This window comes from Elephas maximus, chromosome 2 (assembly GCF_024166365.1).
Source record: "Elephas maximus indicus isolate mEleMax1 chromosome 2, mEleMax1 primary haplotype, whole genome shotgun sequence".
NCBI lineage: Eukaryota > Metazoa > Chordata > Mammalia > Proboscidea > Elephantidae > Elephas > Elephas maximus.
In genome coordinates, this window is record NC_064820.1 from 144509210 (window position 1) to 144528203 (window position 18994).

Consider the following 18994-nt stretch of genomic DNA (forward strand, 5'->3'; position numbering starts at 1 on the left):
GATCAGAGAGAATTAAGCCCTGTAAAAACCTGAGTGGCTGTTTCCTCGATTCTCTTAAAGTTAGTACACAGTACCGTTCTAGATGCATAAGAGAGAAATTAATTTATTAATGCAAGGGATGCCTTAGGATATTAAGGCTTAATTCTCAGTTGAAAAGACTACAGAAGTCTTTAAGGGCTTCTATTATAAGTTTTTAGACCAGATCATTTGAAATATTAATTCGTTGGTATTAGTCATAGGAATAATTAGAATGTGAAAATGAGGTAAAGTGTTTTAACAAGCAGCATTATAGGTTGCATCTCAACATGAAAGGAAATATGTATATACCAAACTCTTATGTAAAAAGCATCCATGCTGATTTTCATATAACAACACAAGGTCTAGATCTCTGATTCAGTGTATAATCTGGAAGGAGGAGGGTATTGCCTTATAGTTTTTATTCTATTGAAAAAATGTTCTTCTTTGGGAAAATGGAGTTTAAATGCCTTTGTATTTATTTTTAAAAGTGTTCCTATTTCTTAAAGCTTAATTTAAATTTTTTCCAAGGAGTCACTATTCATAAGCAAATTTGAACAAAGGTAATTTTGTCTTGACTTTCCTCAAGAATTACGCACCAGCAATTAAGAATAATTCTCTTGGGAAGTGAGTAAAAATTGAGATTTTTTATATATTTTCCACCCTTTTGTCTATATATTTGTATTGAACAGGTGCAGGGAATTATTTTTAAATCTACTTTTAGCCTTCAAGTTACAGATACTCTGGCTTCAGTGAATTCATGTATGCCTCAGTTAAGTAGGATTGGTTTCCTTCCCTTCTAACCCTCTAAATGTTTCTTTAAAAAGAAAATTTGAAACAAAGGTTTGACTGATACTATTAAATTAAAAGAATAAACTGTATTGGCTATTGCATAGTTGGAGTGTTGTTAAAGCTGTTATAAGATTAGAATGAGTTAATTGTTTTTCTGAACTAGAAAGAGTTCAGTGGTTTGATAGTTAAGATGGAATTTTACGTTTTTTCCTTTTAGGTTGACAATTGCATTTTTTGCGCTTTCCGGGTTGGATATGTTGGATTCGTTAGATGTGGTGAACAAAGATGACATAATAGAGTGGATTTACTCCCTGCAAGTCCTTCCCACAGAAGACAGTGAGTGAGTTTTTAGCATTTTATTTTTAGTGTGACTAGTCGTACCTGGCGTATCATGTGCTGGATAACAAATCTTAATATTTATTCATGTGCTGTTATGTAATACATTTTATTCATCTATGTTTTTCCTGTAATACAAAACTCTCATTCTGTTCAAATACAACACTTAATAAATCTAATGATCAGTCTCTTAAGAGAACAAATTAGAGTTGCCTGGAATTAAATAGAGATATGGTGATTTAGTGTCAGCCCTCATAGTTTCAGAAGTCTTTGTTGGCTCGTACTCTCATGTGTTTTCCCTGTAAATGTTCCCTTTGTGTGGTTCCCCAGTGAGCAGCTCCCAGGCCGTGACTGTAATGAAGCCTTACCATCAGGACAACGTTCAGTGTTTAACTCTTGTCTCTATGTCTTGCATTGTATTGTTCACAGTTGTAGCACCATTCCATGATGTGTAATTCCACACTGATGACTGCTTGTCAATTATTGGTATTTGATATTTATATTTGATTAGTTCTGTAGCATTCACTCTTTTTTTCATTTCCAGATTCTTTAGTGAAAAAAATCTTTCTTGGCCATCAGAGTCTCATTTCAGCCTCCTGGTCGTTTCCCTCTAACGTGTCATTAGCGTTTCTTTAATGGTTTTTTAGAGCTTTTACTTATACTTCAATAATTGTTATACTTCTTAAAACTAAAAATTTTGAACAACTAAATTCTAAGAAGTTTACAAATTATCTGATCAACTAAATGCATCTATATACATTATTTAAATTCTTTAATTCACTCTATTAAGTTTAAAATACCTGACATAGTTTTCACTTAATACGTGTTAGAAATTCTAACCTCAAAAAGATCAAGCAAATAAATTCCCAGAAAAAAATCATGTACTTTTTATCAGTGGTAACCACTTAGCTACCTTATAAGGGTCAGGATTTATAAATTAACAGCGTAGATCATTGGTTGGAGTAATTATGTATAAATCTCACCCAGATGAACTTTGGACAAATAATAACCTAATGATTTTTTATTTTTAGAAAGAAAGAGAGGTTTGATCTATGAACAGATGCTCCTGGGCCCGTGGACATAGTTTGTGGCTTTTTGTTGTTTTTTAAGTTCATAGTGTTTGTATTTTTATATAATTTTTAAAATTTCTACTTGCTGGCATATTATTTTAAAAAATGACCAAGGACAAAACCACAATGAGATATCACTTCATACCCACCAGAATGGCTATGATTAAAAACAAAACAAAAAACTGAAAGGCAACAAGTGTTGGCAAGAATGTGGAGAAATTGGAACCCTCATCCATTTCTGGTGAGAATGTAAAATGATATAACCACTGCAGAAAACATTTTGGTGGCTACTCCAAAAGTTAAGCATAGAATTACCATTTAATCCAGCAATTTCACTCCTAGGTATGTAACCAAAAGGATCAAAAGCAGGAATGCAAAAAGGTACTTGTATATCAATGTTTATTGCAGCATTTTCCACAATGGCCAAAAGGTGAAAACAGCTTAAATATCCATCAACAGATGAATGCATAAACAAATGTAGTGCATATGTACAGTGGAATATTACCCAGCCATAAAGAGAAATGCCCTGATACATGCTACAACATAGACGAACCTTGAAAACATTATGCTGAGTGAAGTAAGTCAGTCACAAAAGGACAGATATTATATGATCCCAATTATACGAACTGTCTGGAATAGGCAAGTGTATAGAGACCAAAGTTTATTAGTGGCTAATGAGGTAGTGGGAGGGAGGAGGGAAAGAAAGGCGTAATGCTTAGAGAACACTGAGCTTCTGTTAAAGGTGATGGAGAAGTTTGGGAACTGTTCATGGTGATGGTTGAACATGATGAATGTAATGTCACTGAACTGTACATGTGAAGATTGTAAAACAGCAGTAGTTCTGTTACCTATATACTTACCAAAATAAATAAAAGAAAAAGTGACTTAAGGATTTTGAAATAGATCTATCAGAATTTAACACATGTAGGGGTCTCTGCTAAGTCAGGCTCCTCTACTTTTATGGTGCTGTTCATGTCTGTTCTGAAATTGCTTCACCTTTATAATCCATTCAAAACCCTTCACTGCTGCTCCCTTCTCCAAGATGCATACGTGCACAAGGATTACACTCAGAATATGGGGACCTTGTACTTTTGGAACCAAGTCATTGTTTTACAGTTATCACCCAGATAAATAAAACATCTTGGGCCAAATACAGCCCCCATTTTGTGACCCAATGCCTTACTCGACTCATTTAGCACTTTAAAATAATTTGAAGAAAGTCTGTGAGTGGCACAAATGGCTATTAACTGAAAGGTTAGCAGTTCGAGTCCACTCAGAGGTACCTCAGAAGAAAGGCCTGATGCCTACTTCCAAAAGATCATAGCCATTGAAAACCCGATGGAGCGTAGTTCTACGCTGAAACACATAGGACTGCTATGAGTCAGAATTGATTTGAAAACAGCTAGTAGTATAAACTAATTTGAATTAGTTACCAGTATTTTAAAATCAAGAACTTTCCCGTTAGAATCTGTAATTCTGGTTTCTTTGGAAAAGTTGGAAGATGTGGTAGTGCTGGACCTGTCTTCCTCCTGGTAGCAATTGGCTGGAACTGCCCCTTTTGACTGCTCTTGTTCTCTCCAGTCACTACCCCCCACCCCACCCCGGCCAGTTACCTCATTAGTCTACATTTGTTCAGTGCCTCTAAGCATCTGCATTTACAACCTTTGCTGTGGATAAAAACTGAGCCCTTCAAGCAGGAGATGTTAATGAGCAAGGGCCTTGAAGCTAGAAAATGTTTGGTACAGTGAAGGGGCTTGGAAAAAGAGCAACCTCCACAGTAGCAATGATGCTCTTTCATTTTATGCTATTAGCTTTCCAGAAAAATTCAGTCTTTATAATCTAATAAAACTTGTATATTAAAAAAAAAAAGGTTTTTCTTAAAAGGAAACTTTGTGAGGTAGGGGCAATTTATCCATTTTAAATAGCACAAAGATGCCTTAAAGGAGAATTTTCCTTCATGGAAGCACCCCCAACAAAATTAGGGAATGGGGAAGAAGCAGGTACTGATGGTGTATTTTGTGTGACAACCTGCACAATAAAGGTGTCACAGCATTTACTGAGTGCTGGGCAGTTAGAATGTATGTACATTTCAAGCAATTCTATAATTTCAGAATTGGGATTATTCTAATAGAAATAGCCTCCTTTGCAGGTTTCAGAGAGACACTTTACTGCCGTAGGCCACCATTTCAGGCTGTGGGTCATGAGTAAACTTCTGACAATGTGTTCCTTGCCCTTGTAATCTGTGGTTGCTGTTATTATTGTTAGCTGAGTCTGTTTGACCCATTGCTCATGTCGTGCCCATAGTGAAAAATTGTTCATCCTACTCCTTTCACACCTGCTGCTTTTGGAAAAAGTAAATAGTTGAAATTCTGATATCTTTGGTTTGATTTTGAACCAAAACTAAAACTCTTTTGAAATACAGAACATGAGTGTTTCGTGTTATTCAAGTATACCTCTTTGACTTTAAAGTGAAAAAACTTGTCATTTTACTAAACAGTAATTAGGGAACAGATTTTTAATGTATATTATGTCTTAGTTTTTTCAGAGCTGTTCTAAATATGTTTTTATTTATAAGATTTTTCATCGCTATGCTTTCAACAGTTTGTTGACAATGATTAAAATAAAATGTTATTTACACATTTTCTTCCCAGCATGCAAAATATGTATGGTTTGTTAATATCCAGAATATAAGAAATTCTTAAAGATCAAGAAGATAATGCACCCCCCTTTAGAAAACAGCGAAATTTATAAGTATTCATAAAAGAAGGAATGCGGGCAGTCAGTCAATATGAAAAGATGATTAACTTTACTAGAAATCAAGGAAATGCAACTGAAATGATGGTGTTAAACATTATTTTTTTACCTAACACATCAGTTGAGCAAATCGATTTTAAAAGTTGGCGACAATGTGGGGGAAAGAGTATTTTCATATTTTGTTGATGGAATAAAAATTATTACAACCTTTGAAGGGCATTTTAGCAGATAATTTTTTATCCTATCTGACATTCTCATGTATGCACAAAAATATATGTAGAAACATGTTTGTTTTAGCATCATTTGTCACAGTAACAGAGTAGAAGCAAAGTAAATATTCATCAAAAGTGACAAAGTATGGCACAGTAAATAATACTGTGCGGCAGTAAAAAGAATGAGTAGATCTGTATATGTACTGACATGGGACTCTGTCCATCATATGTAGTTAAGTGATAAATTCTATATGCAACAAGTGTTTTGGTTTTTTTGTTTTTGTGATCTGTTTGAATATAAATGTGGAGGAAATCTCTGAAAACACATACAGAAAACCTTTGTGGAGGGGGAAATACACGGGAATGGAGGTAGGGTCTCGGATGACAGGATCAGATACTTAAAATTTTTCTCTGTATACTTTCGTTCTTTGAATGTTTACAATAAGTATGCATTTTTATATTTAAACATTTAAATTAGAAAGATTCTTAGCTGAAGCTCACTTCAAAATAAACAATTAAAAACTAAAAGTTGCATTGGTTCTATACAAAGATTAATATTTTGCTGTATGGCTGAAATAATGCCATATACTATTTAGTATTTTTTAATTTTCAAAGCACTGTCAAATACATCATCAAATTTGTTCTTTACTTCGTCTCCCTTCCCCAGAGGAGGAAACTGAGGGATAAAGTGATTTAAGAGCCTTGCCTTAGGCCACACACAGATACTCAGTGACTGAGTGAGACTGAAATTGGGGCTTTTGATTCCATGTCCCAATGCCTGTTTATTGTTTACGTGTATAGTTCCCTAGTGGAGACTCGTGTAACAAGACTAGCATGTATCAAGTACATTGTGAATATTTAATCAGCATTAACCCAGACCACCACATAATGCCAGTGTTGTAAAGACCCTAGTGGTGTCATATTAATACGTGAGCAGTCAGACCACTGGGGAGTTGGAGCCCTTCTCATTAGCCTCAAGAAGAAATTTTTAGGAAATAAAGGCATTAGGCTGGGAATAGTATGTTGCCTTCTCTGGTCAAGGGCACAACCAGAGAATTAGAGCTAGAACAGAGTGTGACAGACATATTATAGTCAGTCATTTTACAAATGACGATACTGAGGTCCAGAGAGATGATTAATAATAATTGACCACAGTCATAAACTAGTTCATACTGGAAACAAGATTAGAATCTAGCCCTTTGATATTTCCATTACACAGTGCTGATTCAATGCAATAGGTGTTTTGTTTTATAATGTGTCTTTATCTGTGAGATACAGAATTTATCATGAGAGCTCTGAAGCTATTTTGTGGCTGTAAAGGAAAATGCATTTAGTATCTTTTCCTTAATAAAACAAAAAAAACTAAACCCATTCCTGTCAAGTTGATTCCGACTCATAGTGACCCTATAGGACAGAGTTGAACTTCCCCACAGTGTTGCCAAGGAGCGCCTGGTAGCTTTGAACTGCACCTTTCGTTAGCAGCTATAGCTCTTAACCACAATGCCACCAGGGTTTCCTTTCCTTAATAGATTCCTGAAAATATTAGGATTAAGTGTTTAGAAATGTAGATGAAGCATGTTAATATTAAAAGATAAAAGTGCTTAATTACTTTGTAGTAGATTTTTTGGTTGGATTGCTGGCTTGTTTTTAAATAACATGCATAAAGCATAAGGATCCTTTCATATGGCTAAATCAGGAATGTTGCAAATGTTAAAAATTACAGAGCACAGCTTTTGGAAACATTGTAGATGAAGAATTTTTGCTAAAATCATCCATAGTGGTTGGTTTATGTCCATAACTTTCCAAATTATATTCTTGTAGTATGGAATGATCATATTCTGTAGATCGTTCACAGTCCGTCTGTAATTCTAAATCCTCCATTTACTGTTATGTTGGAGGAAATGATATTAAATCTCTGATCTCTGTGAAAGAAAGTTAGTCTTCCATCTGCCTTTTCTTTAATTGATCTGGGCCCAATGTCTAAAACTGATTAGTGAAATTTAAAAAACAGATGTAGAAAAAAATATTTTTAGCTCTTGTCTGGGTCTCTCTTAACACCTTTTTTTTATTTTTTATTTTTCTCTTAACACCTTTAAATAAGGACTGTGTATGATATGTCCTATTTCTAGGAGCCCTTGTGTTTTTTGACACCTGTTGTTGTCAGGTGCCATCAAGTTGGTTCCGGCTCATACAGACCCTATATATAACAGAACGAAATAGTGCCCGGTCCCACACCATCCTCACAATTGTTATGTTTGAGCCCACTTTTGCAGCCACTGTGTCAGTCCATCACATTGAGGGTCTTCGTCTTTTTTGCCTACTTTCTATCTTTTTTTTTTTCCTGTCAAGTATGGTGTCCTTCTCCAGGTACTGGTCCCTCCTGACAACATGTCAAAAGTACCTGAGATGTAGTCTCACCATCCTCGCTTCTAAGGAGCATTCTGGCTATACCTCTTCCAAAACAGGTTTGTTTATTCTTCTGGCATTCCATGGTAAATTCAGTATTCTCCACCAAAACCATAATTCAGAGGCATCAATTCTTCGGTCTCCTTGTTCATTGTCCAGCTTTTGCATGCATATGAGGCGATTGAAAACACCAAGGCTTGGCTCAGGCATGCTTTAATCCTCAAAGTGACATCTTTGCTTTTTAACACTTGAAAGAAGTCTTTTGCAGAAGATCTGTCCAGTGCAGTGTGTTATTTGATTTCTTGACTGCTGCTTCCATGAGTGTTGATGAAATCCTTGACAACTTCAGTATTTTCCCGTTTTATCATGATGTTGCTTATTGGTCCAGTTGTGTGAGGATTTTTGTTTTCTTTATGTTGAGGCGTAATCCATACTGAAGGCTGTGGTCTCTGATCTTCATCAGTAAGTGCTTCAAGTCCTCTTCACTTGCAGCAAGTAAGATTGTGTCATCTGCATATCACAGGTTGTTAATGAGTCTTCCTTCAGTCTTGATGCCATGTACTTCTTGCAGTCAAGCTTCTCAGATTATTTGCTTAGCATACAGATTGAGTAAATATGGTGAAAGGATACAACCCTGACCCTCACCTTTCCTGATTTTAAACCACACAGTATCCCCTTGTTCTGTGCGAATGAGTGCCTCTTGGTTTGTATACAGGTTCCTCATAAGCACAATTAAGGGTTCTGGAATTCTTATTCTTTGCAGTGTTATCCTTAATTCGTTACGATCCACACAAATACTTTTGCATAAACATCTCTCTAGTATTCTCTGCTTTCAGCCAAGATGTATCTGACATCAGCAGTGATACCCTTGTTCCATGTCCTTTTCTGAATCCGGCTTGAATTTCAGGCAGTTTAAGAGTATGGCATCTTATGTTCTTGTAGTAGGGAATGATCACAGTCTGTAGATCATTTTCACAGTCCAACTGTAATTTTAAATTCTGAATTTACTGTTATGTTGGAGGAAATGCTGTTAAATCTCTATTCTCTGTGAAAGAAAGTCAGTCTACCACCTGCCTTTAATTATTCACCCATTTTTAAACTATCTTTAGCAAAATTTACTTGTGTGTGATATTAATGATATTGTTCAATAATTTCCACATTCTGTTGTATCACCTTTCTTTGGAACGGGCACAGATTTGGATCTCTTCCAGTTGGCAAAGCAGCTGTCTTCCAAATTTCTTGGCATGGATGAGAGTCAGCGCTTCCAGAGTTGTAACCGTTTGTAGAAATACCTCAGTTGGTATTCCAACAATTCCTGGAAACTTGTTTTTCACCAGTGCCTTTAGTGTAGCTTGAACGTCTTCAGTACCATCGGTTCTTCATCATATGCTGCCTCCTGAAGAGGTTGTGTGTCAACCAATTCTTTTTGATTCCGTGACTCTGTGTATTCATCTTCTTTTGATACTTCCTGTGTCATTCAATATTTTGCCCACTGAATCCTTCAACATTGCAAATAAAGGCTTTAATTTTTTTCTTCAGTTCTTTCAGCTTGAGAAATGCCAAGTGTGTTTATTCCTCTTGGTTTTCTCACTCCAGGTCTTTGCACATTAGATTATACTTTGTCTTCTCGAGCTCGCCTTTGAAATCTTTTCAGCTTTTACTTCATCATTTCTCCTATTCACTTTAGCTGCTCTGTGTTCAAGAACAAGCTTCAGAGTCTCTTCTGATAGCCATTTTGTTCTTTTCTTTCTCTCCTGTCTTTTAAATAACCTTTTGCTTCATGTCTGGTGTCTTTGCTGTCACCCAGTAACTCATCTGGTCTTCTGTCATTAGTGTTCATTTTGTCAAATCCATTCTTGAGATGGTCTCTAAATTCAGGTGGGATATGCTCAAAGTCGTTCTTTGGCTCTAGTGAACCCGTTTTAATTTTCTTCACTTTTCAGTTTGAACTTGTAGGTGAGCAGTTGGTGGTTTGCTCTGCCGTTGGCCCTTTGCCTTGTTCTGACTGACAGTATTGAGCTATCCATCCCCTCTTCTCACTGATGTAGTCGACTGATTCCTGTGTATTACATCCAGTGACGTCGATGTGGATAGTCGCTGTTTATGTTGTTGAAAAAAGGTATTTATAATGAATCAGTTGTTGGTTGTGCAAAATTCTGTGATGCGATCTCCAGCATTGTTTCTGTCACCAAGGCTGTATTTTCAAACTACTGATCTTTCTTCTTTGTTTCCAACTTTTGTATTCCAGTCACCAGTAATTATCAATGCACGTTTATTGTATGTTTGATCAATTTCAGACTGCAGAAGTTGGTAAAAATCTGCAGTTCATCTTTGGCATTAGTGTTTGCTGCATAAATTTGAATAATATTCCTTGTGATGGTTAAGGTTGTGTGTCAACTTGCCTGGGCCATGAGTCTCAGTAGTTTGGTAGTTATATAATGATATAGTTGGGCACTTATGTAATGATATAGTTATCCCCCATTTTGTGATATAATCATCTCCATGATATGATCTGTTGTAAGGGAAGTTTCCTCGGGAGTGTGAGCTGGATCCAGTATATATGGATGTTCTGGCAAAACTCACTGGATTTTGCTCCTTCTGGATCCTGTGTCCAGCTCATCCTATTGAAAATGGCCGATACCAGTCAATTTCAATGGCCCACTAATGCCTAGGGTGTCGATGTTTTTGCATTCTGTTTCATTTTTGATGACTTCCAATTTTCCTAGATTCATACTTCATGCATTCCACCTTCCAATTATTAATGCGTGTTTGTAGCTGTTTTTTCTTATTTTGAGTCATGCCACGTTAGCAAATGAAGATCCTGAAAGCTTTACACCTTCTACGTCATTAAGGTCGACTCTACTTTGAGGCAGCAGCTCTTCCCCACTCATGTTTTGAGTGCCTTCCAACCTGAGAGACTCAGCTTGTCACACTTTTATCAGACAATGGTGTGCCACTATTCATAAGGTTTTCACTGGCAAATCTTTTTAGAAGTGGATCACCAGGTCCTTCTTCCTAGTTTGTCTTAGTCTGGAAGCTCCACTGAAACCTGTCCACCATAGGTGATTCTGCTAGTATTTAAAATACCAGTGGTGTAGCTTCCAGCGTCACAGTAACACTCAAGCCCCCACAGTACAACAAACTGATAGACGAGTGGTAGTCTGAGACCTATGAGGTTTTATTTATACACCTACTTCTCACTTATCGACTGTCACTTTATCAGACATTTCACGTTTACAGCAATAGAAAAATCTGTCTGACTATTTTGTGCATTAATGACGTGCTTCTGGCAATAACAAACACTGAGGTGAGAGGCAAGAATAACACTGGCTGTGATGGTTGAGGCTATATGTCAGCTTGGCTGGGCCATGATTGTCAGTGGTTTGGCAGTTATGTAATGATGTAGTTAACCCCTCACCTTATGATCTGATGTGGTCATCCTCCATTTTTGTATAACACCGATTTTCATGTAACGACTTGGACTTTAGACCCTAACTAACCATGTTGATAGAAATTTGTGTATTAATAAGATGTAAATACCTAATTTTACATTAATAAAATTTTACATTCTTTACTTGTTTGTGTAGTGTAAAAACCTAACTTTTTAAATGGAGATCAGAAAGTTAAGAATGTAACTAAATCAGATCTTTCATTACATTTAAGCAGCATGACCACCATTATTTATTTATCAGTATTGTCTGGTGATATTTTAGCCTTAGAGTTGTCCTTTATTTAAAGTACCCATATATAATTTGAACCATGTTTTTATTTTATATTTTATAATACTACTGTCTTTTAAAAAGAAGGGACATGCTCTTCTTATGGAAAGCAGCTTCTCTGGTTAAACTCTAATTGAAGTTTAAGCATCCTACAAGTTTATAATCATTTTGTATTTTTTAAGAATAAATACAATGTCTTTATAATGCTTGACACGTAACTGGTTTTTAATATGAGTTTAATAATAAAACCCTAAGTTTTATTTTAAGTTATATGACCAAGCTTAATAATTGTCTTCCATGTGTACACATACAAATAAAGGTGGCAAAATGCTGTGAGGGCTACTTCATGAGGGAAAAGGAGAATCAAGATCAACAGCCCAAGGCTGAATCCTATGAGGCGGAGGTCAGACATGCCTCCTTTCTCCACCATCTTTACCAGTTCTGACACTAACTGTCCTTTCCACTGCGCTTTCTACTTCTCTGCTGAGTTCAGTAATTCATTGCAATGGCCACACAGAACTCACCAAGAATACTCATGATTATGAGGTTTATTAGGGAAGTAACAAGGTACAAGTCAGGTTCAGGAATGCTAAAGATAACAGTTTTTCCACCCGGACAACCTCTTTTCAACTCTGCCTGCAGGCACACCTCTCTCTGGCCCTTTTTCCTCTGCCCTACTTGGGCAAGTGTTACAAAACTCTTTCAGCTCTGCCTGTAAGTGCCCAGAAGCACCCCACCCCTCCAGTAAGCCCTGGCCTAAAGGTGCTGAACTCTAGCTCTGTGGGTTAGCAGCCTAGCTCCACTAAGTTGCCTGGAGGCACTCTACCCCTCCAGCAAGCCTCCTGCCCAAAGGCACTCATCTTTCTCGCTTGTGGGTCAGGAAGCCCAATGCTCCATCTCCTGCTGGTCTCTTCTGCCATTTCTCTCCCACTGCTTCTTGCTGTCTTTAGTGTCACAGCTCTTTCTCTTTGACTCTCTCCCTCTCTTTCTCTTTCTCCCACTCTCAGTCTCCTGATTCCAGGAGCTTCTCAGCACAGGGATTCCAGGTCCAAAGGATATGTTCCATTCTTGGCTCCTCTTGGTTTTGGTGAAATCCTCTCTTTCTGCTTCTAGGATAGGTCATTTTAAGTCTAGCAGGGTGGCAAAACTGACCAGTCCCCTTGGTGAGTCACAGTTACCTTATTTGCACAGTCTCACCTAGTCACTTGGTTAGGAGTTAAAGGACCATGGTGAGAAAGTCCACATAAAAGCAATCCATTTGCACTGCAGAAGGGATTGTTTTTGCTTACAGTTGACAGGCTAAACACATTACATTCTTTAATAATACACCCCTATACATACCGTATGTATATCTCTATGTATACAGATCTGTCTGGGAAGAAGTACAGCCAGAATGCTCCTTAGAAGCGAGGATGGTGAGAGTTTGTGTCATGTACTTTGGGTATGTTATCAAGAGGGTCTAGTCACTGGAGAAGGGCATCATACTTGGTAGAGGCTCAGTGACAAAGAGGCAAACACTCAGTGAGACGAATTAACATGGTGGCTGCAGCAGTGACTCAAATATAGCAACGATTGTGAGGATGGGGCAGGACCAGGCAGTGTTTCATTCTGTTGTACATAGGGTTGCTATGAGTTAGAACCAACTCGATGGCACCTAACAACAACACATACACATAATCATACATACACCTGTTACAACCATATACATATTCCCGTTTTTGCTGCTGCTGTTTTTTTTCCTACCTACCGAGTTTTCACTTTTGTGAAGTAATATGATTTTTGTGATATGTTGCTTTCTAAACTATTTCTGTATAAGAAGATAAACTAGTTTGACTATGACTGCAAAAGTGAAGGATGTATTCACCAAATCAGTGGTTCTTAATTCTGACTGTGTATCAGAGATTTTTTTTTAGTATGCTTGTCTGGGCCCCACCTTCAGAGTTTTGATGCAGGCCTGGGCTAGACCCAGGAGGCATATGTATTTTTTTTCACACTATACAGTTGATTCTGATGAATAGTCAGACCACACTAGGAACTTGTTTCATTTGCTCCCGCTGAGTAGAAACACTAGATGGAGCTATTTAATCACCTTCGAGGGAGCTGAAAAGTTTACCAAAGCATACATCCAGCTGTAAATTTGGAATGAATTCCATGTTTATACTTTAATAATTTTCATGAATAGATAGGTTTACCAGGATTATAAAGGAAAGTACAATAGCAGACAAATCTTGACAGGAATCGGAAAGGAGTGCCTATTGAATTAAAAGTGTTGAAATGTTACTTAATAAGCATCATTTAAAAAAAAATTAGAATTTAAGCGTGTATCTCTAAACTCAGTTGTGAATCTTTTTTCTTGGTTTCTTATGGCATTTAATGTTGATCAGCTTTCCATAGACAATATTAAGATATATCTCTTTTTTTGTTGTTTTTACTGAAATAAACTAAGCTTTGCAGTTCGTTTGCATTCAGAAGAGGGGAGAAATACTGCGCTGTCTTTTCCATATGCTGTGACTCTTGGTGCCTAGGTTCATAAATGCTTTTTTCACTGCAGCATGATGTGTTCTCTTTTTTGAAAAGGGGAAATTAAGGCATTTTTACTTTAAAGACACTTTTCTGCAAACTGCAACAGAAGCTGTTAATTTCCTCTGGTTTCACTTGTCAGATAAAATCCAACCCATCTTAAATGGTTGCTGTTTGTTAAGCTTTGGTCAGTCTACTAAGGACTTTAAGATAATCCTTTAACCATTATTAGAACCCTGTAAGATAAGTATACTGTTACTAGTTTAAAAGTGGAAGCAACTGGCTCAGAGGTTAAGTTACTTGGGTACAGAACACAGTGCTAATAAGAGTAGAAACTTGAGTTTGATTCTAAGAGTCTGTGCTTTTAACTACAACCTTCTGACTTTATATAGTATTTTTGAGCATCATTTTTTTTTCTACTTTTCAGAAAAGTTATTAATTTAACCAAGCTAAAAACTCAGAGATAAGCAAATAGAAATGCCATTCATTCAGTCATTTATTTATTCATCGCTGAGGAAATGATACTCCATTCAGAAACAGGTATTTACTATAAGAACTCAAGAAAAAGTTTAAATACAGAACAAAGCAGTCTTTGGTGGTGGAGGGGTGGGGTACAGTTCACTAACTAAATAGTAGACAAGGATCATCTTCGGTGAAGGGAAGGACAGCACACAATACAGAGGAGGTCAGCAAAACTGGACCAAAGCAAAATCTAACAAGTTTCCTGAACACATCCATGCACTTTGAGGGACAGAGTAGCTGGGGCTGGGGCCTGGGCCTGGGGACCATAGTTTCAGGAGTTATCTAGGTCCGTTGGCAAAACAAAGTTTATTAAGAAAATATTCTGCATCCCACTTTGGTGAGTGGTGTCTGGGGTTTTAAAAGCCTGAGAGTGGTCATCTAAGATGCATCAATTGGCCCCAAACAAAGAAGAATGAAGAACACCAAAGACACAAGGAAAATATTAGCCCAAGAGACAAAAGGGTCACATAAACCAGAGACTCCATCAACGTAAGACCAGAAGAACTAGATGGTGCCTGGCCACCACCAGTGACCACTCTGACAGGGAACACAATAGAGAGACCTGGGTGGAGCAGAAGAAAAATGTGGTGCAGAACTCAAATTCATGTAAAAAGCCCAGACTTCGTGGTCTGACAGAGACTGGAGGAACCTCCGAAACTAGGCCCCCGTGGCTCTGTTAACCCAGAATAAAAACCATTCTTGAAGCCAACTGTCCAGGCCAAGATTAACCCCCCCAAAAAACCAAACCCTTTGCTGTTGAGTCGATTCCGACTCATAGTGACCCTATAGAGCAGAGTAGAACTGCCCCGTAGAGTTTCCAAGGAGCGCCTGGTGGATTCGAACTGCCGACCTTTTGGTTAGCAGCCGTAGCTCTTAACCACTACACCACCAGGGTTTCCAGGCAAAGATTAGACTGGCCTATAAAACAAAAAAATAGTACTCATGAAGAGTGTGCTTCTTAGTTCAGTCAGATATGCGAGACCAGATGGGTGACTGCTGTCCAGAGACAGGATGAGAAGGCAGGAAGGGATAGTAGGAACTGGTTGAGTGAACACAAGAAACCCAGGGTAGAAAGCGGGACTGTGCTGTCACATTGTAGGGATTACAACTAATGTCACGTAACAATATGTGTATAAATTTTTGTATAAGGAAATAACTTGAGCTGTAAACTTTCACCTAAAGCACAATTAAAAAAAGAAACAGGTATTTATTGAACCCTTACTACATTTCAGCCTCTGTGTAACACCTGGGAGAATTATCTAACCTTAGCAAGGGGCTCAAGAAAGCCTTCATAGTGGAAATATAAGCCTAGACTTGAAAGATAAAATGAGAGCATCCTTTCTTCAAAAGTGAAAACAGGATCAAATTTTTATGGAGGGCTACCAGTGAGTCAGTCATCCCTGGGTGGTGCAAATGGTTAAGACTACAGACTACTAGCCAAAAGGTTGGCAGTTTGAACCCACCCAGAGGCACCTTGGAAGAAAGGCCTGGCAGTCTACATGTACAGTTCATTGCCATAGATTACATTCTTCACATTGTGTTACCATTCTATCTCTACCCATATTGTTTCACCACCATTAACTTTTACTCTCTGTGCCCCTTATAGTTCTCATCTGTGCTTTAGAGTTACTGTTGTCAATGTTATCTCATATAAATAATTCTTTAAAAGAGCACAGTGCTGAAGGCTGACATTCTTTATTGAGCTAAACGGTTTTTTTAAGATGACTATGGGATAGTTTCAGTTCAGGGTTTAAAGATTATTTCAGGACAATAGATTTCGGGGTTCACCCAATTTCCATAGATCCAGTGAGTCTGGTTCCATAAGAATTTGACGTTCTGTTCCAAATTTTTTTTTCCTTTTGATCAGGATTCGTCTATTGGGTCCTTGATCAAAACCTTCAATAATGGTAGCCAAGCACCAAGCATTTCTTCTGGTCTGGTGGAAAAGGAAGTAGTTGTTCATGGGACCTGCAGTCTGTTTCCTTTCTAATTCCTGGCTCTCCTTTTTCTACTGCCCCAGGTGGTTAGAGACCAGTTATTGTATCTTGTATCTCCAAAGCTTTTAAGACCCCGCGTGCTGTTCTCTCAATAAGGAGGTAGAACAGAAACTAAAAATAGCATTAGACCAATTGACCGGATAGACCCATGAAGCCATGACCCTAAACTTTGAACCAAGAAATCTAATCCCATGAAGCACTTAGTTGTACCTAAGTAGTGTCAACAAGTGCATCCTTTTTTTTTTTTTTCCTGACTGCTGTTGTTGGCGTTCCTTGGAAACTTTACGGGGCAGTTTTTCTCTGTCCTATAGAGCCACTGTGAGTTGGAAATCAACTCAGTGGCAACGGGTTAATGGGTTGTTGTTGTAAAATTGTATATAAAACGGTATTTGCAATTTCGCCCATCTAAGAGAAGAGCTATTTTCTTATTGCGAATGTGGTTGTTTTCTTATATTTTCAATTTAATATCTTAATACCCATTGATATCTTAAAAAATGAAAATTTTACATTAAAAAAATTTGTGTGAGGGCACATACCTTGAGTGAGTAGAGGTTAAGTGCTAATTTATAGTGCTCTGTATACATCAGCCCTTGAAAACTTTGTGGATCACAGTTCTACTCTGACACGAAGGGTCACCCTGAGTTGGAATTGACTTGATGGCAACTGTTTTGTGTGTGTGTACGTAAAGTGAAGTAGGTTATTGGATTCAGAATGAAGGCCTTATACTAAAATACAAATTATATACTTTTTTCCCCTGTGGTTATAGAGCAGTTTATACTGTTCACTTGGTCACACGTAAGGAAGCAATGAGTTAAAGTAGAGGGACACTGGGTGGCAAGTTAGGATTCTGCACCCTATTTTATCAATAACTGACTGTTACCTTGAGCATATCATTTAACCTTTGGCCTTCTGCTTTATGTTGTTTAGAATGGGAGATTGATTCTGTTGACCACATAAAAAATCGTCACATAGGAAAAGTATGAAAGCATTTTATATACTGTAAAGTGGCTACAAGTAAAAGGTGCCTGGTAGAAAGTCATTATTTTGTCTATGATTGATGTGGGAATTAAATGAGGAAATTCTCGTAAAGCACCTAGAATAGATCTGGCTTATAGTAAGCATTTAACATTAGCAAGCGTAAAAACTGAAACAGTGACAAAGAATTAGGTACTAAAATATTCTGTTTTTGAAAATTGTAAAATTGAACTACTTTAAGATTGTACAAAAACAAGGTATACTTTATATAACTACATGTTTTAATTTTCTAGGATCAAATTTAAATCGCTGTGGTTTCCGAGGCTCTTCATACCTGGGTATTCCATTCAATCCGTCAAAGGTTAGTTCTTTTTGGGTCAGGAGGAAGGAGAAGGAAGATGGGGAGATTTTAGTGAGAATGAAAACTAAGAAATTCTACAAAAAGAAACAGGTTTCCAAGTTTCAGTATAGCTAAATACTGTCTAGTGTATATTATAATCTGAAAACACTTGTCGTGGATTGAACTGTGTCCCCCAAAAATATCTGTCAACTTAGCTGCTGCATGAGTCCCAGTATTGTGTGATTGTCTCCCATTTTATGTGATTTCCCTGTGTGCTGTAAATCTTACTGCTGTGATGAAATGAGGTAGATTAGTGGCAGTTATATTGATGAGATATACAAGATTAAATAGGGTCTTAAGCCAATCTCTTTGAGATATAAAGAAGAGAAGCCAAGCAGAGAGACGGGGAGACCTCATACTACCAAGAAAGCAGTGCCGGGAGCAGTGCATGTCCTTTGGACCTGAGGTTCCTGCACTGAGATGCTCCCAGATTAAGGGAAGATTGATGACGAGGACCTTCCTCTACCGCTGACAGAGAAAGAAAGCTTTCCCCTGGAACCAAAGCTCTGAATTTGGACTTGTAGCCTACTGGACAGTGAGAGAATAAATTTATCTTTGTTAAAGCCATCCACTTGTGGTATTTCTGTTATAGCAGCACTAGATGACCAGGACACTCCTTGAGGGAAAGCTTGCTCACTTTACCTTCTAGAAGAATGCGTATTACATATAAAAAAAAAAATACACATGGAAATTTCCCTTAATCATTACAAAAAAAAGTGGCTGTGGTGAAGTGAGTACTTTATGTGGCCTTTTACCTTGGGTGTTTGGAGGAACAGCTTGAGAGATTGTTCCCCTAAACCCGGAGGAATACCTTTGCCCTAGTCTTCTAACCCAGAGGGTTTGTTATATTTCCTGGGTAAGCTGTAAACAACTTGGTTAATACTTTTTGTCTGGGCCTGGGCTGCAGCCTGCCCTGTGATTGGTGTGCACCTTGTAGGGTTTGGTCGACATACTATGCAAATGAAGTGGCTAGGGACTGTACAGATGAAGTGACTATAGCCTACTATGCAAATGGCTGCCTGGCCTTCTGAGAGGGGATTGGTCAGTTTAAGACCCCTCCTGGGAGGGACTGTGCCTTGAAATTGACAAGGAATTGCGTATGTGTGCATCCAACCCCACAGAAGCTTTTCAGACAGAAAGAAGCAGGAAAAGAAGCAGCAGGAAAGAGCAGAAGAAAGAAGCAGCAGAGAGAGAGGATTCAAAGAACCTCCTATAAGAGGTGTAACACTGAAGATAGCCAGGGGCCCAGTGGCAGAGTTGATGCTGACAGACGGCA

The 18994-nt window shown here is 37.8% G+C and overlaps 1 protein-coding gene across 6 annotated transcripts in view; it reads left to right on the top strand.

The window, feature by feature from the left end:
- The window catches only part of PGGT1B (protein geranylgeranyltransferase type I subunit beta), a 100843-nt gene that overhangs the window by 15956 nt on the left and 65893 nt on the right, over positions 1–18994 (top strand). For all 6 annotated transcript variants that reach the window (XR_007516098.1, XM_049873621.1, XM_049873622.1 and 3 more), the window contains exons 2-3: positions 1025–1143; positions 17612–17679. Coding sequence is in view for 5 of the 6 variants with exons in the window: in XM_049873621.1 (XP_049729578.1) it covers positions 1025–1143; positions 17612–17679 (187 nt within the window). In the remaining variant the exon portion in view is untranslated. The remainder of the gene's footprint in view (positions 1–1024; positions 1144–17611; positions 17680–18994) is intronic.